The 25,408-nt window shown below is 42.0% G+C and overlaps 1 protein-coding gene across 1 annotated transcript in view; it reads right to left on the reverse strand.

The window, feature by feature from the left end:
• The window catches only part of TENM2 (teneurin transmembrane protein 2), a 2,776,334-nt gene that overhangs the window by 183,972 nt on the left and 2,566,954 nt on the right, over positions 1-25,408 (reverse strand). Inside the window, exon 16 of the mRNA XM_029583832.1 lies at positions 548-694. Within this exon, the coding sequence (XP_029439692.1) occupies positions 548-694 (147 nt within the window). The remainder of the gene's footprint in view (positions 1-547; positions 695-25,408) is intronic.

Here is a 25,408-nt window from a genome sequence, read left to right on the forward strand (position 1 = left end):
CGGCGACAGCCCTTGCCCCAAGCACCATACATCAGGGCTCCTTCCAGAACCTCCTGAATCCGGCACCCTTAAACAACAGCCACGGTTCCCTCCCAGGTGGATTTAAATGCTACCCTCAACAGCATCCTCGGCCCCTACCCAACTGAAGCAGCTTGAATGATGTGCACTGAGCCTACACCTCATCCTGGCTGGGAGAGGAAGTCTGGATACAATACAACTCCTCGTTAATCCCTACTGCATATTTCAGTATCTACTATGATAGGATGAGTAAGTAACAGGAGAATGGGAATGAACGAAACATAATATTTACATTACTACTCACATGACTAAATACTGTACGGATTTACATTTAACATCCTATTTAAAATTAAGACTGTTTACATTTTCATTGCTGAATTATTGCCTTGGTATTTTGTCACTCTTAGGCACACCAGTGCCTAAGAGTGAGTGCCTGAGTACCAGAGCAGACTTTCTGTAGTACTTATGAGCGAAGTGCATACAGGGTATAACCCTTTGTTCTTCAGTGGCTGGAAGGACTTTTGCTCACCTCCCTCATTATCCTTGTTATCAGCACAGGAGGTTTCCATGGCAACATTGCATCCAGGCCCTCTCCATCCGGTCTGGCAGATACACTGCCAGCTGTTCTGACCGAGTGAGCATCTCCCATTGCCATTGCACAAATCAGGACAGCCATCTGGTTAAAGAAAGGGAGAAGATAAGCGCAAGAAACAGTGATCCAGACTACGATTCCGAGGTCCTTGTAGATGAAGAGAAATTCTACAGTGCATATAAAAATGATATCTTTGGACAGGACAGGCAGTTTTCCACATCACAGGGTGCATTAAAAATAGGATTAAAACAAGAATTATGGATAATATACAGCAACATTTATCTTACAGCTTCAGAAATAGGACCCTAGAAGCCTTCTTAAGATGAGCAGGAAAGTATTTAGCCTGCGCATGCACTGCCTACACAGAGCTATCTTCATTTATTGTTCCTTGCAGGGAATTAATGTCAGAAAGCCATCGTGTACGACCTCACATTCTTTTCCTTCAGATGTGCAGGACATGTACTATGGCAACCTACTGTACAATCTTCAACCTGTCAGCATTTACAAGAGGGGGCTAGTGTGGTGAGAAAAGTGGGGAGGTATTAAATTAACAATAAAATACATTAAAGGAGTGGGGAGGGAAAAACATAGAAAAATGGTTTAGAAAGCATAGTTGCATTCCATAATACCTGCTTTGCCCAAGCTGCTAAAATCCCTAAAGCTGGGTATGATTCATCCTGAGGCTTTCAGTACTGATAGCCACTAGTCCAGGAGTAGGCAATGCTGGTTCATGAAAGCCACAAAAACATAGAAACATGACTGCAGAAAGAGACCATATGGCTATGTAGTCTTCCCATCCATCTAATACCTAGCCCTTACAATTCCCATCACTCCCTCAGAGCTCCCCTGCATTTATCCCATGTTATCTTTAATTCCAACTCTGTCATCACTTTAATCCTCCTGTTTAGCCACCTTAAAGTAACCAGATACAATCACCCATAGATCCTGCTCCTCTTTTGCGCTTAGAATTTTTCCACCAATACTGTACCTCTCCCTTGGGATTTTGCATTCTAAACGTATTACTCTGCATCTTTTAGCATTAAATCTTAGCTGCCAATCTCTAGACCATTTCTCAAGCTTCGCTAGATCCCTCATCTTTTCCACACCTTCCTGGTTTGTAGGAGAGCCAAGATATATAAATTAACTGGCTCTTTGATCAAAATGTCCTGCCTCTTGTTTTTGGTTTCCCTTCATTCTTTACCTTAGGGCCAGGGACTTGCTTAGCTACCATTTTGAAGAAGTGGTGTCCTTCACAGAGCAAGAATCTTAGGCCATTTGTATCCTCAAGGAAAAATGAATCTACATTCATTCCCAGGGAGAAGGTAGAAGGAGTGAGAAGAATACCGGTGGTACCACTTAGGTGTGCAATAAAAGTGAGCCCAAAAATGGAGGTATAATAATAATAATGATAGCAGAGAGCCACCAATTGCAAAATGAGACAAAGAGACCTTTATAAAAACATAGCAGAGAAAAACACTATAAGCATTGTAAGTTTGCTTAATAGTCACTCAAGGGTTGTTTGTTTTTTTTTGCTATATAATATTTTTTCTAATCATGAGTCTCAATTTTTGACAGGTTTTTTGAAATGCAACTAACAATTAAAGTGGGTTACAATTCCTATGGATCATCTATCAAGAGAAAGCTTAAAGTCTACCCAATGTTTGGAAGGGATAAGTAATAAATTACATAATTCAATTTGGCTTTAACACTAATTAAATGCATAAGATTAAGATCCCAAATTTATTGAATAATTAAAAAATTAAAGCTGTAACGAGGACTCTGTAAATATCAAGTTATAAGTTATACATTTTTTCTTTCTAAATCAGTAAAAGCTTAAGTTGGAAAGCACATCAGCTTCCAGTGTGATCATTAATACTATTTACAGTAGACTTTACAGTTTGATTACAGCAAACAATGCATAGGGCCTAGAAGAGTAATATCCCCCCTGTCAGGGAAATCTGGACACTAACTTAACATCGAGAGGACTGGAACAACAAACGCTGTGTTTGAGGTGTGGTACTTGGGGTCCTGCAAGGGGACCCGGCTTGGGGGTTACACACATGACAAGGACTTATAGAATAAAAGAAGTAATAACATACAAAACAGGGGCGTTGCTAGGTACTTAAGAGATCAGGGGCACAGGCCCATAGATCCTTCCATCCGCCTTCCCACCTCCCCCCAAGATTTTGATAAATACATTGAAGAATCAAAATTACTTCCTCTTTCCGTGCACATTACATGGGTTCAAAAAGCTGACTGAAACAAGCAGGAGAAAGTTAGGCCTCAGTGGCAGGAGGAATGGGTTAGAAGCACAAGACTGCAGTTTCTACACTTACACCAGCTGGGGCACAAATCTAAAAATTATGAATTTATAATATTAGATTTTATATGAAAAAGGACCTTCAAAGTATAGTGTTCTGGGGTTAAAATATCACTTGTATATTATATTTACATGCAGTGTTGTGGTGCCAACTAGAAAATCCTAAAAAAAAACCATTCTGAACCCCTATGGCATTAGGCCTATTGTAAAGCATGTTTTGGTCCTCAGAAAACAGAATAAACTGAATTATAATATAATAAACTTCCCATGCCAAAATGGCACTAACTGCCGGCACTCAAATAGTAACAATTCTACCTATAAAAAGCCAACATTGCAAATATTCCAGCAGGCCCTAAAACACCAATGCACATCTTATTAGAAAAACAAAATAAGGCAGGCTGCTATCGAATCTCTACAAAAAGTACGTGCTAGCAGAATACTTCACCTCATTCAAACATGTAGAACACAGACAGACACTCACCAAATACAAAATAAAGTAACCATAAAGTTTAAATAGAAACATATAGATAAAAACTGAACTGGAAACCGCAAGAAGCCAGACTTTGTATGCAGTGCAATAACGGAAAAACAGAAACATCAACATTTCTCATAAAACAATTGATAAAATCAAGGAATATAAAACAATCATAATAGTAAACTAAAGGATATAAAAATCCCCCACTCTCCATATCTAGGAACTTTCAATTTCTTGTCACACATAGATCTTCATAGAGGAGAGGTGCAAAAACTGTCTCCTCTCTCGTGCACATAGATGCTTCCCTCTCTCATAAACACACACACACACACTTCCCTCTATCTCTCAAAACACATACACAGATGCTTCCCCCCTCTCTCACAAACACACACACACACAGAGAAGCTTCCCCCTCTCTCATATATACACATACACACAGCCACTTCCCTCTCTCTTATACACACACACACACAGATGGTTTCCTTTCATTATACACACACATACATACACTTCTCTGTCTTTTATATGCTTATACACTTCCCTTGCTCTCATACACATGCTTCTCTCTCTCATCTAATGCACACATGCTTCCCTCTCTTACACACACACGCTTCCCTCTCTTTCATAGACACACACACATGCTTTTCTCTCTCATACAGACACATACAAACATACACGCTTCTCTCTCTCTCATACATATAGGCGTTTCCTTCTCTTTCACATAGCCTCTCACTTATGCCAGGCTTCTCTCTCTTGTTGGCTGTCGGGTAAATGGGTTCCTTCAGCAACTCCAAAAGTTTTTTCTTTGGCCATAGGCGGCATCAGCTTCTTTCCCTCCTTAGGCTAAATCCCTTTGGTTTAATTTTCTTTCACATACCCAGGCTGAAGTCCTCCAATTCTCCCCATCCAACACTCCTCCCTCCCAATTTTCTCCCTTCTCCCTCCTGCAGCTTGAAACTCCTCCCCTTCCACAGCTCATCCCCGTGATGGCAGTAGGGGGGGGGGGGTTATCAAGCATCAGTGGAGATGGAAGAAAGCGAGAGCTAGTCTTCCATCCCCACTGAGGTTGACACCCTTCTCCCTCTGCCTTGACCTGCACGGGAAAAGTAAATGGCAATAGCTGCCTTCTGCTTGTAACCTGCATAGCTGCTTCCTCCCTCAGTGGAGCAAACCCTGCTTATCTCTCTCTGCTGCCTCCTTCCTCTTCTTCTGGCCCATGCAGTTCAACACCATCCCATCCCTCCTCCTCTGGTTGGATTAACTTAAAGCTCCATGTGCCTCCTTTCCTTCCAGCTAAAGACTATTTGTTCGACCCCCCCCCCCCCCCCCCGGCTCTCTTACCCATGCTACATCTGTCCATGACCCGCCCTGCCACTCTCAGCCTTCCTACTGGTTGTGCAGTGATGTAGGAGGCTGTGCAGAACTTGGAAGAAAAACCAGAAAAAGAAAATGTTTGGATCCGCGTCCATTCCACTTTTTGAGAGTGACAAATGGCTTGCGGCCTCTCCTTCCACAGTGTTAACGTGGTTGCTAATGTCACTGCCGGCCTTAGGTGTGCAGCTGAGACACGAAGCTCTTCTGCTTGCACTTAAGGCACAGGCGCTAACGATGCCGCTGATAAATACAGCCATTTCAGACTTTGTCCCATTAGCTCACTGCTTTCCTATACATTTTGCAAAATAAAAATATCCTAGGCTAATCATGAAAACTATTTATGATCATGTTGAAATTGCATGCCGTAACACTAGATATTTCACTGTTGTGCTGTGAGTGACTGCAGCAGATGTTATTGTTTGGTTCTCTAAATTAACAGGTAGATCATCTCTGATAATAGCCTGAAAATGAATGCATCCTGCAGATCCCTTCAACCAAACCTGAATCAGTTACTCTTCATTACTCACGTCATTGCAACATGCAGTCAATGTTTTACTAAAATCCATCTTTGGTTTATTATTATTTATTTATTTGGGACAGATGTGCTATTTCTGATGGAGCACTTTTTTTTCCACAGCCTGCATACCTACAAAATATGTGGGCAGCATTACCTGAATTTTCAAAAGGAAACCATGTGGGTACTTTCCGTTTGAAAATCCAGGTAAAATGTGCTTCATAAAATAGACATCTCCCCCGATGTTTCCAGGACTATGCAGGTCAAGTGTAAGGTTGTTCTTAGATTTTGTCTGAGGGCATTAGGCCTTGGGGTGAAATTCCTTAGGCATTCCTGCAAATGATGATTTAAATATCAGAATGCAAGATACATTATGATCCTATGCATTTGGAATTTTTTTGAAAAAGAAAGAATTTGTAATTATAGGGGTTTCTCTTCCAATCCAGTAATTGGGGGGTGGGGACACAGGAAGTATAGAATTATTTTATAAAGGTGTACATTTAATATTAGGTCTCTCAGTGCTCTTTGTATGCTTATGAAATGATGTAAAGACAAGAACACCAGTACGCCTTAAAGGCATGATCCACCTTAAATACCTAGAGTGGAAAATCAGGCCACAGGGCATTTCTCAAGGGAGGGAAATAAAAGCCCAGCTGGCCCAGAAGGGGAGCAGGAAGCTTCAGGAATCCTCTATATATCTGAAGGCTTGACTTGAAGTAATACTGCTGAGTAGGGATGTGCAGCCCACAAATTTAGCTTCTTGTTTTTGGAGGGTTTCAAATCCAAAAATTTGTTTAATATGTATTTTGTTTTGGTATCTTTACTGAAATGAAAAACATTTTTAACCCACCCCAAAACTGAAATTAAAAAAAACCCTGAAATGCTGGGAGCCCTGCAGGACAGTGATCTAACCCCATGGCCTGCCCTACTGACCCCCAGCCTACCTACTGACACAAAACCTGCCCTGGAGCCTCTCTGACCCCTTCCTTTACCCTTCCTGAAATTATCCTGGGGTTGGAAACCACCCTGGCCCACACTTCCCCTTCCCCTGGGGTTGATGGAGAAATAAACAGGACAGGAGGGATGTGCACTCACCTCTTGCCCCGTTTGTGTCTTCTTCAGAATGACACCGGTCGTCCCTGCGTCTGGCACCATAGCAACTTTAAAAATGGTGCTAGCCTCAGAATAGGCAGGCATCATTTTCTTGTACGGCCATATGTTTGTACGCATTTCAAAGGAGATCCATAATCAGAGAGAGAATCCAAGGGAAAATATCACTGAGGCATGATAAGCCAAAGAAAACCAAGTACATTACACCATGGTCATCCTTATCTTCTATCGTTTACCTGTGTGAATTTCAATAACCTTTCCTTTCTCTTCCTTCTCAGCCAAGTTCTTATCACCCTGTTATATGTAACTGCCTTTTCAACACCATTGTTATAGTTATGTTTACTATGCACCCCTGTTTTATGTGAACCAGCACGATGTGACTGCTGTCTCGAATGCCGGTATATAAAAATCTGAAATAAATAAATAAATAAATAAATTTATAACTCAAAATGATAACTTTAAAATATGTGCAGATGTGCCCATATATGTGTGATATGGGCACGCAGAAATCTACTCCAGGATTTTATAATGTGTGCAGTTTATAAAATACATCTAAATATATGAGGGAACATGTGTGCACATGGAAAAAAACGCCCAAATACATACATTATCTGGACAAGATGAGAGTTATTCAAATAAGTAGTGGCACTTAACTGGTGTTCCAATTTATCAGGATAAGTAGTGGCAAAGCCATTATCTGACAAAAGGGGTCATACATCAAACTGCGTTAGGGCATTATTGAGGGCGTTAGGATCCTAATGCCCGCGATAACACCATAACGCATGCGATAAATAACGCATCGCAAGATGCGTATGCAAATTTTAAAAATTTAGTCAAGTGAGTGGAGTATGGGAGGAGTAAATGAAAATGAGGGGCGCTTAATGTTGCGTGAAATAGCTTAATGCACACTATCACTGGATTTAACTACATCTTTTTTCCTGGCGTTATGCTGTGCGTTATGGCCGAAATGGGATTTGAAATATTTAACACAAATCCGGGGAAGGGAGAGGAGAGGAGAGGAGAGGAGAGGAGAGGAGAGGAGAGGAGAGGAGAGGAGAGAGAGAGAGCGCCTCTAGCGAGGCACACATATCAGTCAACTTTTTATACCACTCCATTCAACTCGGACCATTCAACTCAGGGTGAGGTTTTGGTGGTGGGCTAGGTTTTGGGGGGAAGGTTTACATGCATAATCAGAAGTACACAGTTACCATCAGTGAAGATTTTATATGATTTGGAGCAATGAAAGGTACAAAAAGATGAGATTTGTACAATGTACTCTCGACCTAGCTTGATGCACTCTCTAGCTGCTACCAAGTTAGGTCGAGAGTACATTGTACAAATCTCATCTTTGTGTACCTTTCCTCACTCCAAATCATATAAAATCTTCACTGATGTGTACTACCCACTGACACAAAACCTGCCCTGGAGCCTCTCTGACCCCTTCCTCACACCGGGTTTTTAGTGGCCCCTCTTACAGAGGTAAAAGTACTTTCCTTATATGAGGCCCTGATATAGGGCCTCATTTTCCAAGCACTTTACCGCGTGCAATAAATTCGCAAATCGCGTTAACAGCTGTTAACGCGATTTGCGAATGCAAATTAGTCATTTGGTATTCAGGGGGCGGAGTTTATGTAAAGCGGGAACCTGTGTATCGTGTGCGGCGAAACGGCCGCAGTGTTAGCGCGGCTGCTATCGCGGCTAATAACTACAACTCCAACCTTGCGTTATGGGCCTGAAAAGGATTACCGCCATCCACGATAGTCCCAGACAGCCTGTTTTCAGGCTCCGGGGGGGGGGGGGGGGGGGGGGGGGGAAAGAGAGAGAGAGAGAGAGAGAGAGAGAGAGAGAGAGAGAGAGAGAGAGAGAGAGAGCGCCTTACTATAGTGCCTATGCCCTACATAGGTATTTTAACCCCTATGGGAGGGCCACCTACTAACTCGGGGTGGGGATTAGGTATGAGCGTCGGGGGTTGGGGGCCACTTTCGCATTCCACATGAGACCTACGGACAGAACAGTGGTCTCTAGTGCAGATTTGCTGGCTGTCGGAGTGAGGACGCTCACTCCAAGCGGAGATTTGGCCAACGTTCTCTCCACCTAGCATGTTGTTGCCCAGGTAGAGTGTCCATCAAGCTAGGTAGAGAGAACGTTGCCCAAACCACTTCTTGGAGTGAGCGTCCTCACTCCGACAGCCAGCAAATCTGCACTAGAGACCACTGTTCTGTCCGTAGGTCTCATGTGGAATGCGAAAGTGGCCCCCAACCCCCGACGCTCATACCTAATCCCCACCCCGAGTTAGTAGGTGGCCCTCCCATAGGGGTTAAAATACCTATGTAGGGCATAGGCACTATAGTAAGGCTCGCTCTCTCTCTCTCTCTCTCTCTCTCTCTCTCTCTCTCTCTCCCTCCCTCCCTCCCCCCCCCCGGAGCCTGAAACAGGCTGTCTGGGACTATCGTGCACCGCGATAACAGAAACCGGCAAATATCGTGCACTGCGATAAAAGACTGAAAGAATCATCGTGCACTGGGGAAACATCGCGTGCAGTGCTAATGTTTTCGTGAATGGCGAAAACATCGCCGCACGCAATTTTTCCCCACTGCACGAAAGAAGCCTCATTTGCATTGGTAACGCCCCCTAATGCGTTACCAATGCGATATTGGAAAATAAGGCCCAAAGTCTCTCTCTCTCTCAGCATGCAATGTGAATATTTATTTTTGTGGTAAAATAGCAATGTGGTATCAGGAAAATTTCCCTAAACAAACCCCTTTTTTATCGCGGGTGCTATTTTTCGCAAAATATAGCAAAATGTTGAATCTAGGCCTTAGCTGGATAAGTTGAGCTTTTTAGACTTAACCAGATATGTAGCATTTTAAGACTTATCCAGCTAAGTGGCAGCTTTGCCGGATAACTCAGAATTTGTCCAGATCAGTGCAGATTTCAAGATTTAGCCATATGAATTGTAATTTATCTGGATAAATAGCGTGGAACAGTTATGTCTTTTTGCATCTTAAATTTAAAAATATACACATGGAGATTTTACCTATGTAATTTACATGCATTTACGCCCCCCCCCCCCATAAGTTGTCTTTTACTCATGTAAACTGGGAGATTTTCTAACATGCGCGTGCAAGGTGATGCATATAGGGAAAAATAACCCATGCTATAATTACGCAATGTTGGGTTCCATATTAGGTGCTACAACCCAAGAAAGATCTAGGCATCATAGTGGATAACACATTGAAATCGTCGGCTCAGTGTGCTGCAGCAGTCAAAAAAGCAAACAGAATGTTGGGAATTATTAGAAAAGGAATGGTGAATAAAACGGAAAATGTCATAATGCCTCTGTATCGCTTCATGGTGAGACCGCACCTTGAATACAATTCTGATCGCCGCATCTCAAAAAAGATATAGTTGCAATGGAGAAGGTACAGAGAAGGGCTACCAAAATGATAAGGGGAATGGAACAACTCCCCTATGAGGAAAGATTAGAGGTTAGGACTTTTCAGCTTGGAGAAGAGACGGCTGAGGGGGGATATGATAGAGATGTTTAAAATCATGAGATGCCTAGAACGGGTAGATGTGAATCAGTTATTTACTCTTTCGGATAATAGAAAGACTAGGGGGCACTCCATGAAGTTAGCATGGGGCACATTTAAATCTAATCAGAGAAAGTTCGTTTTTACTCAACGCACAACTAAACTCTGGAATTTGTTGCTAGAGGATGTGGTTAGTGCAGTTAGTATAGCTGTGTTTAAAAAAGGATTGGATAAGTTCTTGGAGGAGAAGTCCATTAATGGCTATTAATCAATTTTACTTAGGGAATAGCCACTGCTATTAATTGCATCAGTAGCATGGGATCTTCTTAGTGTTTGGGTAATTGCCAGGTTCTTGTGACCTGGTTTTGGCCTCTGTTGGAAACAGGATGCTGGGCTTGATGGACCCTTGGTCTGACCCAGCATGGCAATTTCTTATGTTCTTATGTAAGTTTCATAACAGGAAAATTCAAAATATACAAATTCAAAAATTTTGCAAAATTCTCCAAATTTTCCGGCCTCCGATATTCTCGAAGAACACCTATTAGGACTGTCTTCATCTATGGCAAGGAAATCTCCAAATCAGCACACATCCTTTCACAGAGATCCATTCTGGTATCCTGGGTCTGAAATCTAGTATGCATATCAACAGTCAGAAGAGCTAAGGAAGAAATAGATTGTTTAACAAAGACCATCACATTCCAAACTGAATCCAATGTATAGTTGAAGGTTGAACCAAGTGAGTTCTAACCTTAAGCCCAGCCATCACTGCAGGAACCTCCGAAAAACTAAGTGCACACTCCCCCGAAGCCAGTACTGCAAGTACTCAATTATTGTTGCTCATGCTGAAATCATCAGCTTTGGTTTCAGTTGTCTGCTGTCAGCTCACACACAGATCCCTTGCCTCCTCTTCTGCTTTCACAGACTCCAGTGTAAGGGAGCTCAGAAGAGACACATCAAAGAGACACACTACCAAACTCTGTTCCATGGTCTCTACTTAAGCCAGTAATGATTGCAGCAGTTCAGGCTTTGGGGCTCAAAGATGTATCTGCCTCTAACGCGCAGGTCACCCCAACTCCAGCCAAAGCCATTGCAGGTGAAAGTTGTGTAGGTTCCATTATTGAGGTCTGAAGAAGCAGCAACTTTGAAGGATTAGAGGGCTTCTACTTCATAATTCCCTTGCACTTCCCCATTAGGAAATAGAAGAAAGAGAAAATGGCAGTGATTTTCCTGAAGCGATATAGGAGCCCATACACACATCTGCACTCAGATCACCATTTCAGATTTATATTTTATATTCTTATAGAGATAAAATGGAGGATATTCACAAAATTGCTATGACAGTGTAGATGCTATTGTGGCGGAATCTCAATCTGCCAGATGTTGATTGGGATATCTTAACTGTGGTTTCTTCTAGAAGTACGGTGATCCTAGATTCTCTAAAAGGAGAACTGTTCCATCAACTAGTAACAGAACCCACATGGAAGGGGGAACAGTACTGGACATAATGCTTATCAATGGGGACAGCATTTCTGATGTTTTAGTGGCCGATCATCTGGGATCCAGTAATCACTGGATAGTGTGGTTCAGTATTACAGCACAGGAGAAGGTTCATTCAAAGACAAAGGTCCTTAGTGTCACGGTTGGGCTCCGGTCAGGAGTCGAGAACACCACTAACAGGGGTGTCTCTGGGTGGAGAGAGGCAGGGTTGCAGAAGAGTCCAGATGCTGGCTGGTGCAGGCAGGAATGAATGAACCCTATGGGCAAGTGGGAAGGTGGAATAGGCAAATGGAGTTTCACACTGACAGGAGATACCTAATATCAGATGCATGAAGGTAAGGGTGAACTTAAGTGCTGATACTGCATGGAGGTATGTATGAATGTGAATGCAGGTACAGGTGTACAGGAAACTGGAACTGGGTGCTGGTAAGGATGAATTCAGGAAGCGTGCAGGTAAGAGTGATAATGGCTGGAGGTATAAGTGACCGAGAAGAGAAAACAAGACTGACAGAGAACGGTACAGACAAACCAGGACAGCACTGACAATGAACATAAAACACATAGGCCCGAAGGCAGCAGAGCAGGGCAAAGGGCCCGTAGGCCACACACACACCCTGTAGGCAGAGGCCCCGTAGGCCACACACACACACACCCTGTAGGCAGAGGCCCCGTAGGCCACACACACACACACCCTGTAGGCAGAGGCCCCGTAGGCCACACACACACACCCTGTAGGCAGAAGCCCCGTAGGCCACACACACACACCCTGTAGGCAGAGGGCCCGTAGGCCACACACACACACCCTGTAGGCAGAGGGCCCGTAGGCCACACACACACACCCTGTAGGCAGAGGGCCCGTAGGCCACACACACACCCTGTAGGCAGAGGGCCCGTAGGCCACACACACACACAGAAGGCAGAGGGCCCGTAAGCCACACACACACACCCTGTAGGCAGAGGCCCCGTAGGCCACACACACACACCCTGTAGGCAGAAGCCCCGTAGGCCACACACACACACCCTGTAGGCAGAGGGCCCGTAGGCCACACACACACCCTGTAGGCAGAGGGCCCGTAGGCCACACACACACACACAGAAGGCAGAGGGCCCGTAGGCCACACACACACACAGAAGGCAGAGGGCCCGTAGGCCACATACACACAGAAGGCAGAGGGCCCATAGGCCACACACATACAGAAGGCAGAGGGCCCGTAGGCCACACACACACACAGAAGGCAGAGGGCCCGTAGGCCACACACACACACAGAAGGCAGAGGGCCCGTAGGCCACACACACACATACAGAAGGCAGGGAGCCCGAAGGCCACACACACACACAGAGCAAGGCGAGTCAGGTCAGAAGGCCCATAGGCCAAACACAGCAAGCAAGGCAATACAGAACAGGACAGAAGGCCCGAAGGCCAAACACCGCAAGCAAGGCAACACAGAAGCAGACAGAAGGCCCGAAGGCCAAGCACGGGAGGCTAGAGCAGGGAGCCCAGGCGAGCTCGATGCTGAAGCGCCGATGGTACTGCTAGACAGGGTTATAAAGACAAGACTGGTGTATAGAGTAGACAGGAAGGAAGGAGTGGGCCAGCCAGAAGGACATGCTCGTGGAGGACCTCTGGTGGTGAGGCGGCTACATAACAGGCATAGCCGTAACACTTAGTTCAGGAAAACTAAATGGAGGATACCTCAAGGAATTGTTAGCTGGATGGAAAAATCTAGGGGAAATAAAAGAACAGTGGGCTAAACTAAAAGGAGATTTTAAAAGGACAAGTGACCTTTTTGTTAGGAAAGTAAATAAAGGAAAGCAGAAAAAGAGGCTGCTATGGTTTTCTAAAGAAGTAGCTGAAAAGGTAAGAAAAAAAAGGTTTACATTCATAAGCTACAAGAGAGATTACAGAAAGTAAGACAGGCAGTAATATCTGGAAAAGCTGGGAAAGTAATCAGTAATGCAAAGATGCATATGGAAGAAAAAAAACACCACATAGCACAGGGCCGTTCACTCCAGTAGACATAGAAATCAGCAGTCAGAGATATACCCTGTTGATGCTAGAGGTTGTTCAACTAGCAGAAATAACTGCTTTTAGACATTGTAAACACTAGATCTGTGTAATAGAAAGAGGAATATATAATAGAAATTATAAAGCAACACTACCTAGACTTGTTTATGACTGAGTTGTAGCATTATGATATTTACACTATATTATTGAATAGTGTTTACCCTGAAGGTTATACATACACTCAACAGGCATGCCCGGATCGATGGGTGGGGAGTGTTAATACATAGGAAGAATCTGAAGATACAATGGTTAGAGTTTTCTGTACCTCCTTTTGTGAAAGTTCTGTTGACAAGTGTCCATCATTTGTTTATTCCCCCACTAATTTCTCAGTTGGAGGCTTCAATTGACTATTTAATGTTTTAGTGTCATTAACTCTTAGATTTTGTAAATCTATAATTATTAGTGATTTTAATACTCATGTAGGTAATGTATGTTGTAGTCAGGCTTGCAAGTTTTCATCTGCCATTATGGCAATTGACTGCGAACAGCTCATTAGTACCCTAACCCATAAGCCTGGGCACATTTTGGATCTCTTTGATGACATTTTGTGTCATCAAAGTTGGGTTCATAAAATTATAGCTATGTCTGTCAGTGATCTGGCCACTCCTTAATGACCTTTAACCTACAGTGTTATGGGAGCAATTGGAAATGTAGTAGGTGTGTCAGGAAGTCCTTGTGCCCTAAAGTAAATTAAGAGGAATTTACACAACAGTTGAATTCGAAAATATCAACCCACGACTGGGCTGTAGCTCCAGTTGAGTAGTCTGTAGATTTTTGGTATTCTAGTCTTACAAAGATTTATGATAATGTAGTATAATCCCCTTTCTGGTAGAGGATCTCTGATGCAGGGGCTACAGAAAAGTCCCAAGGATATCTTTATTCTCCTAGATCTCCAAAACACTCTTGCATGAAACCAGCCCTGGGGGTCTGGGGTTTCCAGTGAGGAGAAGGCCTGGACTTCCAGAGCACTAGGTGCTGTGGGGAATAACCAGACTGCACAGAAAATCTCTCTCTGCTCAATACTCACAATGAAGGGGGGTCAGTCAATCCAAAAGGGAACATTTGAATAAAAGGCTTGTAATCCAAGGTTGGTGTTCAACTAATCAAAAAGTTTACTTAAGCTTGAAAAATAATATCCAGGCAATGATTCCAAAAATCATGAATAAAATGAGGAAAATACAAATCAAGAAAAAATAGGTTTCACTGCTCAGTGTTAACCCTCTTTCTTTCAATTGTGTCCTGGTCCAAAATGCCTTCCTCAATAAGGGTAGGAATGTTCTCCTCCAATTCTACAATAAACATTGCTAGCAATAATTTTGTAATGGGTTTGACAGTTCCTTGGTTTCAATTGTAAATATTGCTACCCTTAACAGAAGGCTGGGGGGTAACCTGCATGGAGCAGCAGTTACTACCATAAGAAACTTGCTGGGCAGGCTGGATGGAACATTTGGTCTTCTTCTGCCTTCATTACTATGTTACAATTAAAGCATACACCAGGGATGATGGAAGCATTTTCCCCCAGCTTCAAAAATTAAAAGAAAACTCTTGAAAACTCTCAAAATATCCAATCTGTCTTCTACCTTGCTGTTAACTGGGCGCAAGATGCAAAAACAGGGATCTAGTCCTTCCTTCTGATATGAGTAAGACTAGAAACTGCAGGGGTTGCATTGTCTGCGATCCCGGTGGAAGAACTGGTCCAGTTAAGATACCGGGTGGATGGGTGGGAGGGTAGGCATCAGATGCTGTGGGGGGGGGGGGGGGGGGAGGAGTGGTTAGCAAGCAGTAGATGGGGTTTACATTTTCTATTTACAGGGGATGAAAGGAAAGGAGAGGCCCAAGTGAGGCATCACAGCTTAATTTTTAGTTTTATATGATGAAGGGGTTGGGAGAGGTCTGGGGCAGCTGATAGCTGAGACTCGGGAGGGGCGGTTTCGGCTGGCAGTCCCATAATTTTACTGTACTTATTTTAGTAAAGAGAGCTAGTTACCCAGATATACATGAGGCCAGACAACTTTAGGCCTTATTAGCCATATTTAAATACTGTCCCGGTTAGGCCTAAAGTTACCTGGCTATATGTAGCCGGATAACTTTATAGTTGCATATTCAGCGGGCCATTTATCTCACTGAATATATGGGATAACTTGTCCACTACTGGCCTCGTTCATGTTTAATATAATCCTACATTTTGTCCCTGAATCAAGTTACACCTCTAGGAGCTCCTCTTTTTACTTTATTGTGAAAGTGAACTTGTACTTTTTGCCAGCTGAAAATCCGTTTAAATATTTTCAGCCTTTCTACCCACATACACCCCATTTTTACACCCAGGGAGGATAACTTTCATACACATGCACGCAGTGGCATATATGCATGTATATATGGCTGAGAGCAGATATACATATTTTATAGCAAGTAATTTATGATATACACACATTTAATAAAATATTCATTACCCCATATCATGTGTGTACATATACTTACGTGTGAACGCATGCAATGCATTGAAACCACATATATCAATGCATTGAATGTGCATACTTTTCCTATTTAAGCGTGTATACGTTACACGTGAAAGTAAAGTAGGACTTGCTAGCATAAGTCAGCCAATTTTAAAACATGCACGTGTAAATGAAATTAACCAGTTTACCAATTAGTCCACCAGTTCATCCAGTCCTTCTCATTGATACCGTCCTAGTTCTTAAGCCTGAGCTACCAGCCACAGTACCATACAATAAACAGGTTTAACATCACTTTTGCCAGATAATTAGCAGGAGTAAATATCTGCGAATAAGTTGGCAAATCTACAAGCATCTCTTTTAAAATAGCAACATACTATCACTTTCTTTACATATTTATGGGAGATAATGAGAAATAGCTGATAGAAGTTCAGCAATTATCTTTATTTCAAGTTTTTCTGTTACTTATAATTATCTTTCTATAATTTCAGATCCAATGTAAACATACTATATTGATTTATGGATTAAGAAAGGAAGGAATGTTTATTTTAATTTTGGAAAAATGTAAGTGGAGAGAAAAATTTCATCCCCTCTTTCTGATTTTTTTTCTGTATTTGCAAAATTTGGTTTTTGTAATGTAAAAATTGATAAATAAAGAATTAAAAAAACAGCAACATACATGGGAAAGTGTTGGCCTCACCCAGAACACCCTTTTTTCCCCGCATATATATGTGCGCCAGAAAGTGAAAATGGGCACATATTTTTTTACTTTTATAAAATATGGTGTATGCAAATAGAGGCTAATTATATGCTAATTTTTACACACGTAAAGTTTTGAAAATTATCCCCATTGTTCCTACCCAAGCCTTTGAAGATTTACCTTGAGCATTCAGCAGCATCAGGCATTGCTGGTCCTTGGGACCAGAGCCAGTTTCATGCAAAATTTTGATTCCTCAGATTAGAATAAAAATACAATAGTATTTGAATTGAAGTCGTATTCCTGCACTAAATAATATACAATACTGCCAAATGATTTGTAATCCTCAGAATAAAAACAGAAGTGAAATAAAATCTTTTATTCCAGTTTCTATATTGAGTGATCTCCCCTTCTTCAAGGACTCGGGAAAGCTGCCTCGGCTATTAAAATCTCACATTCTAACCACAGTGCAGCGAATCCTCAGGGGACGGTTTGATAACAGTGGAACCAAAAGAGCTGTTCATCATATGATCTGTCATTGAAAGTTCCCTGATACAGGGCACAGTGAAATCGACAAACTGCCAACATCCTGTGCTGTAGTCAGCCTCCTTCCACTGAAGATGAAGATGCTACGACATCAAACACCCTCAACACAAAGAAAGCCATACAACTGTTAGCAATTTCTGAATAATGCTAAGTAGACTGTATGAATCAAAAATTACTCATATCCTTCCTGTTTCTATATTTATTTTGGACCTGCAATTGTCATTTTTTTTAATCACTCTAACCATACTTGATTTATCAAATATTAACAATAATTAAAAGGTAACGTAAGTGACTCCCTAGACCCCATTGTCGCTGGTTAGAATCAGGGCAGAGATTGAGGGAGAGGAAGTCCAAGCAGTTCTCAACATTTCCTTCCAGGCTGTTGGGACTGGCCAGCTTCCAGGAGGATTTTCCCCTGCCCAGAGGTGGACAGAAGAGAGAACTGTCTGGTCCCGCCCCCCTTACAAGGGAGACAACAGTGTCTTGTTTCTGCTGTTGCAGAAGTCTTGTTCCTGTTTTTGAAGGCAGGAATTTTGTGTGCCACCATTCTTGCCCATAGGAGATGTCAAAAAAACAGTGTTTTTGGAACTCTCTAGAGAGAGACCATTGCAACATCAGAGAGGAGTAAGGAGAAGCCAGTGACCATCTTTCAGCTCCCCTGGGAAGGAAGGGTCACCCAGGTGCATGCCGACTAGGAGAACATTTGTCCAGACGAGCAGGTCTGTGACAGAGATACTTTTGAATTTGATTTGGAAGATAAACTGGAGGCTGGCTGGTAAATGTTTTTTTTTCTCTACTTTGAGACTTGGTTACAGTAAGGTTTTGATTTTAGAAACCCTAGCAATGAGTTCCATGTATGCCTTTGGGTACTGGAGGAGCAAACTCCTAGCAAGACCACTAGCTATGAGTACTACAGGGAGAGAGTTGAAGAACCTGCACTATCCTGTGGTTCAGATCTTCCGAGGGATAGTCGTGTTAGTCTGGTGTAGCAGGTAGCACCTTATAGACTAACCAGTTCAAAAGTCAAGAAGAGAAAATATGATGTTCTTCTATTTTCCATGGCAAGCAATAGGAAACATTATGTGAAAATTGCAAAAGGCCAAAAAGTCATGAAAAGCAGTATTGAAATTGTTCAAAGGTATTCTGTAAATGCTTCCTTCTTTAAATGTTATATTTGCTGCATCGGGGGTCATTATTCAAAGCCATTTAGCCACATAATTCACAAGTTATCTGATTAAATGGCAACATTTTGAATATTTGGCCACTTATCTAGCTTCGGCTATAATTTAGCTGGATTAAATAAAAGGGTGCGCCTAAGTTACTGGCTAACTTATCTGATTTTCAGTTGTAACCAGTTGAGTTGGCTGAATAAATTTAGACCTGCTCTAAATTTATTTGATTTTGTGTGGACACTGGACAGATAAATTGCTACTTAGTTGGCCACATCTAGCTTCGGCTATAATTTAGCTGAATAATAAAGAAGGTGGGTCTAAGTTACCCGGCTAATTTAGTTGATATTCAGTTGTGCTATCCAGCCTTGTGTGGCCACTGACCAGATAATCGTATATCTTCAAAGATATCCAGTTAAGTAACACTGTCAAACATAAAAAAAAAATCCTTTATGGATCTGGCTATTTGATTTTCATTAAAAAGATGAAGGCCCTTTTGTTTCAGGAAGCTTTAAAGGAGTGATTATGGAATCTGGGTAGGGTGTGTATAGTTTTAATGGGGAGGATGTGGGTGAAAGTGAAAAGAAGTCTGGTTTCATGGAAAACCAGACGTAATTTAGTTATTTTCATTAGTTTTTTTTTAGGTAGTTTATTTTTTACGATGTTATGTGGTTATGTGATTATGTGTTTATATTTTGTGTTATTATGGTTTATGTTATTTGCTGAAACCCTCCTGAAGCACTTGTTTGCCCAGACAGGAATAAAGAAAGAAAATAAATATGATGTAAGAACAAGGCTAATTTGCATTGTTAGCATACCCTGAAAACCAGATCTGTTTGTAGCCTGCAAGAACAAGAATACCTCTTTTAGGTTACGTATTATTACCAATATTGTATGGTTTTGTGTAATTAGAACAATAAATTGGCTGTGAAGATGATATTTGCATTGTAGAATAATCTCTGGGAGGACAAATATAATGTACATTTGAAATATATGTGCACTGGCAGCAGATGAGACTCTGAAAGCGGAAGAGGGAAGGCTTTGACATTAGGCATTTTACAGAAGTGGCATTTTATTTAATTAGTGTGCTTTAGATCATGCTGTGTTTGTGTAAGGTGAAGAGAGCCACATATTTCTGAGTAATAAGCTTTTGCACCTTCAGACAGTACCAAACCATTGTAACTCCATTTTATACAGTTGAAGCTGGAATTTGGAGCAAAGCTTAAGGGCCAGAATGAACAAAGAAGACGAACAAAAGTACCCAGTCACATCTTGAGTTTATCACTTTATTTCTCTTTTTGGTGCTGTGCTTTTCAAAGCAATTTACTCAAGTGACTTAGCAGTTACCTGGATAAACTCCCTAGGCTGGAAATTGTCCTTGGCGGCTATAAGCACATGTTACTTTTTCCGCAGGACACTGGGGCTGGAGAGGGGGCAGAAATAGGGTAGGGAAGGCAAAGTACATGCGAGTATTTGCAAAGCATGTGGTAGGTTTGTGGCTTCTCTGGACCTACAGTGTGTATGCTGGCTCCAAATTTTGAATGGGAAACTTCACAGGGAGTTTCTGTTTTAAAATTATCTTGCAGGTCCATGGGTACTTTAAGCTCCCTGTGGTGAATGAAAATTGCCTCCTTAACTAGACAGTTGGATGCATGTCACATTCTCACAGACAAAAAAATGGGAGACATCCCTTATCCATCTGTCCCCTAGACTGCTTAATCAGCAAGCTTCACATTAAGCTAAAAATATCAAACACTTTAGAACAGAAGATGCACCAAACCAAGAACCAGAAAAAGGCCTGAAGGCCCATATTCAGACCCAGTCCGGCTAGCAAAGTTAGCCGGATAAACTTATCTGGCTAACTTTGGAGGTAAATTCAACAGTGCAGCCGCACTATCTATACCAGCTATCTATAGCTGGCTAACTTTAGGACTGCTCTTTGGACTGACCAGGCTTAGCTGGCCAAGTCACCTGGCTGACTCTGAATATCAAAGTTAGCTGGTTAACTTAGCCGGCTAACAACTTCTCCCAGTTACACCCACCAGAATGCCGTTAATTTATCCGGCTAAAATCTAGCCTCCTAACTTATTAGCTGGTTTATGTGCCCAAATATTTACTTAGCCAGCTTTCCATTAGCCGGCTAAAGGCTTTTTAAAATGCTATTTTCAAACTATCCAGAATGAAAATGCATTAGGCAAATTTGCATACAATAGATCTGACAGGTTAATTTGCATAGCTTAGTTACCAGGAAAACCAGACCTATTTATTTTTTGGCTCTGTAATATAAAAGTGTCATGTATTTCTGCTTTTGTAAACTGCGGTTAACCAAATTTGATCATCTTTTCAGTTTGTTATGTATCAACAGATGTTTTCTAGTGTATGCCTTCAATTCAGAAGCTGGTAGGAGGAGGCAAGTTAATGGTTCATTGCCCACTGAATACTAAGCAGTGGCAGATAAGAATGAGCACAATTATATACAATGTCTGACCACTCTAGGGAAACCGTGAAACCAATTTCAAATGAATATCTAAAAAAAAAAAAAAAAAGTGAATCTGGCACCAAGGTTTCTAAATTCTTGCTCCACTGAACATATGCTGTAACAAAATGGAAGATATAAAACTCAAAACCCTGCATAGGGCCTCCTCAATATGCTTGCTGAATAGTTGTACAGGTCACCTCAGTCCATTTAATGAGTTCTATTATCCCATTCTAAGAATGCAGACAGGCAAGAATAATGATTGTTTGGATCTGTGTAGTACTTGCTATGCAAATACATGTATATCGCCACCACTGGGGTAGATGGACTGGAATTGCATTTCTGACACCTTGGCTGGAAGACAGCTGGATTGAGGCAAACTGCTTTGATTCTGCAGCAGACTCGTGGTATATCAAATCTAATAAGTCACAATAATACTAAAAGTGTGATGGGAGAAAGAACAGTGTTATTACCCAGTCAAAGCTGGGTAAACTGAAGCACGGAGAAATAAAAAGACCTGGCCAAGGTTACACAGTGTCAGTGATAAAGTGGTGTAGGAAGTACCATCCCAGTGTCCTTTTTGGTTCCTAGCTGAATATTCTAAGTGCTAAAGCACGTCATTCTTCCCGTAATTAGTGATTACCAGTAGGATAAGCTATGCATATATAATATATACATGTAATGTAGCAGACCGAAGTGAATTACTGTATATATAGGATGTAATGTCTGTACAACTATTTCACATATTGTTCACTATAGTCAGGACCTCTGCAAGGCACAACGGTGCCCTGGGTGTCCAGGCGGGGGAGAAAGAGGGGAGTCCCTCTTCAACGACTTGGCTGGACCTGGGTGATTTCCCTCCGATGATGCATCTGCTCAGTGTTGCATACTCCTGCCAGTGACCCACAGTTGGAGGCAGCAGACACTAGTCTGACGCGGGTGGTGGTGCGGCTCCCCCTCTGGCCTTGCCTGACGTTTTTGATAGCCCTGTCTAGGCCACATGACTGTGTTATATGATTTCACCTGAATTATTACTATAGTCATTACTATTACTATTTCTGCATTTTCATTAGTACTGTGGGGAGATACCCTCCAGGGGCCATCAAGGACGGTGACGAGAATGGATAAGAAGTGATCTTAGTTCAACATGATAAAAGGTATGAGATATGGAACTCATTCCCAACTGGACTCAAGAACCCTATCCACTAAATTCTGGGAGGGAGCTTTAAAACTTAAACAACTGAAAAGAAACAATAATATAAGAACAAATTAACAAGTTATAAAGTGATAGAGCAATGGAAAGACCCATAGTATAAAAGGACCGTATTGAATATAAATGTCAGTAAATTTAAGATGGAAACCATAAACAGCTTCCAGCAAGATTATTACTGCTGTATAAAAAAAGACTGTGTTGTGTAATTATGGATTTAATCATACTCAGATAATCTCCTCCACCCCCCAACAGGAATCTTGGACTCAGAGGGGCTTAATGTTAGTAAGGAAAGTTTGAACCATCAGAAGCAGAAGGTGACTCTGGCACCCTTTGTGGAGGACTTTAGGACAGGAGTTACATGGACATGTAATTAGGCTTCAGCGCAGATTTGGAAAAGCAAGTAATTAAATCCAGAATCCAAAAAATAATATGTTAGAGGTTAAGAGAATCTTTTCCCCCAGTGAGCTCACTACATAACCTTTTCATATACAATAGGATGGCTAATTTTATAATTGTGCAGTTGGATAAAGACTGTATGTACCTTTTATGTGCAGACTTTACCCTGAGTTTTACCCTGAATTTTCAAATCAAACTTATGCGATCACGTTTCCTTTGAAAATGTGTGGTTACTTGACCAGGAACATGCATAGAATAATTCTCACTAAGATACGCCGGGTCCTCTGAGGCCGTAATTTGAAAAATTAAAAATAGGAGGATAACTTCAAAACATGTGCGTGCATACCCATATATGCAGAAATTTGCACGCAAGCATGCATGCACATATATTAAATACGTATAAATCTACCCAACATCATGTTCACGTATCAAAAAATATGCGGCATGTATTTTAAACATAGCTGCATAAGTGTTGACTTATCCGGCTAAGTAATGCTGTGGTGACTCATCCAGCTAACTAGAGCAATTAAAACTTATCCAGCTAATATACAGGGTCATTCATCAAAATGCATTATGGTGTTAGCGCGGGCGTTAAGGCCGTAACGCCTGTGATAACACCATAACACATGCGATAAATATTACATCACATGGCACGAATGCAAATTTTACAAATTTATTCAAAGGGGCAGGATTGGGAAGGGGTTTGGGCAGGATCAATGAAAATGAAGGGCACTATCGCACATGTTTAAAGCTGGAAATAACTACACCTTTTTTCCTGGCATTAAGCTGTGCGATATGCTCGAAATATCACAAATTCTGTTTCGGGCATGGGGAGAGGGGAGAGGGGGGAGAGAGAGAGAGAGTGGAGTGGAGTGGAGAGGGAGAGAGAGCGAGCCTCTGGGGGTGGCACACAGAGTAGCCAACTATTTATACTGCTATAGGAGGGCCAGCTAGTAACTCAAGGTGAAGTTTTGGTGGTGGTCTAGGGTTTTGGGCCAGTTTTACATGCAGAGTGAAATGTACGAACAGCACAGTAGACCTTGGTGATTTGATGTGATGAAAGTCATACAAATATGAGATTTCTAAAATGTTCTCTTGCCCTAGCTTGATGGACTCTCTACCAGGGTTCTTTCAAGCTAGGACGAGAGAACATTGAAGTAATCTCATCTTAGTCTGACTTTCTTCACTCCAAATCATATCAAATCTTCATCGAGGTCTGTTTGTACGTCTCACTCTGCATGTAAAACTGGCTCCAAAGCCCTAGCCCACTACAACAACCTCACCTCGAGCTGGTCCTCCTATAGTGGTAAAAATAGTTGACTACTATGTGTGCCACCCAGAGGCTTGCTCGCTCTCTCTCTCCCCCCCCTCCCCAAAACTGAAAAAGGCCTGTCTGGGGATTTTGCAATTTGCAAAGTACAAATATCGTGAGGCACAATGACTTTAACGCACAGGGCGATAAAGTACCTATGCGAAGTGCTAATATAGTGCACGGTGCGGTAGCTCTTGAATTCATTGCCACGCCCCTTTTCCTTATTGTGAGTGTTATCCATGTGATAATTATCATATTTTGATGAATCTAGGCCACTGCCAGATAAGTAAAAGAAAAACGCTACATAGGTGGATAAATTAGACAGACTGATAATTAGCATTTGAAGACTTATCTGGTTAAGTGGTGACAAAGTTTATCCAGATATGTGACAGCCATCTGCTATGTGTGTATTGGTACTCCTAATTTTAATCATTCACACAAGGAAATGTTATTTTCCTTAGCACCTGTTGACTTTTACGCTTGTAAATGATCAAATTTTATAACATGCACTCATGAAGGAAATTACCAGTTTTACCAATTAGTCCATCAGTTTGCCCAGTCTACCTCTAGGTCATCAAGACCCTCCCTGGTTCTTCAGCCTACACTCCCCCCACTTTATGCACAGGTAACAGCCATATGTGTGTTTTTTTTCCCCGCAGGTTAAAAAATAGCTCATTATACATGTAAACGTTGGCCTCATCCTGGAACACCCCTAGCCTGCCCTTTTCTATACGAACACATTTATTCACTCACCATTACGTGTGTGTCTATATTTGAGGTTTATAAAATAGCACATAAGCGAATGTGTGTTTGTGCGCCATGTGCTCATTTTCATGCATGCGACTTCACCTTTATGTGCGTAAGTTCCAACTCTGCCTTCACAAACGCCTCTTCTCTGTGCATGGAACTGGATTATGGCTATTTTCTAACAGTTTTATGTGTGTAATTGGCTTTGAGAATTCAGCCCTAAATATATATCAGGGCTTCCTAAATGTGTCCTGGGAGCCCATAGACAGTCAGGTATTCAGGAAATCTACAGCACGTATGCATGGAATACATCTGAATGTAGCTTGTCATCAAGCTAGGTGGAGAGAACATTGCCCAAATCTCATCTTGGAGTGAGTTTCCTCACTCCGAAGGCCATCAAATCTTCACAAGAGACCATTGTTCTGTTCGTACGTCTCATGTTGAATGTGAAAGTGGCCCCCTACACTCATACCTAATCCCCACCTCGAGCTACTAGGTGGGCCTCCCATAGGGATACAAATACCTGTCTAGGGAGGAGACACTATAGCAAGTCTCTCTCTCTGAAACAGGCTGTCTGGAAACATCGTGAATCACGATATATACTGGCAATGTAGCCCAAATTGGGTTAATAGCACAACTTGCGCTAAGAGTGTGTTGCATAGCTGTTATCGCAATTTGCGATACACATGCTTATTAGCATAAGGTAACACCCCTTTTTGGTATCACATGCGATATTGGAAAATGAGGCCCCAAAATCTGTAGTTCTGTTGGGTGTTGGAGCTCTCTTGTCACATTGTGGCATTGTTTTGGTCACTCCACACAGAGAAGATTCAAAAGAGAACGAGGAAAAGGATTCCAGGAGTGGAGATCCAGAGGGTTCAGAAATAGCAAAAGAGAAAAG

This window comes from Rhinatrema bivittatum, chromosome 18 (genome assembly GCF_901001135.1).
Source record: "Rhinatrema bivittatum chromosome 18, aRhiBiv1.1, whole genome shotgun sequence".
Lineage (NCBI taxonomy): Eukaryota > Metazoa > Chordata > Amphibia > Gymnophiona > Rhinatrematidae > Rhinatrema > Rhinatrema bivittatum.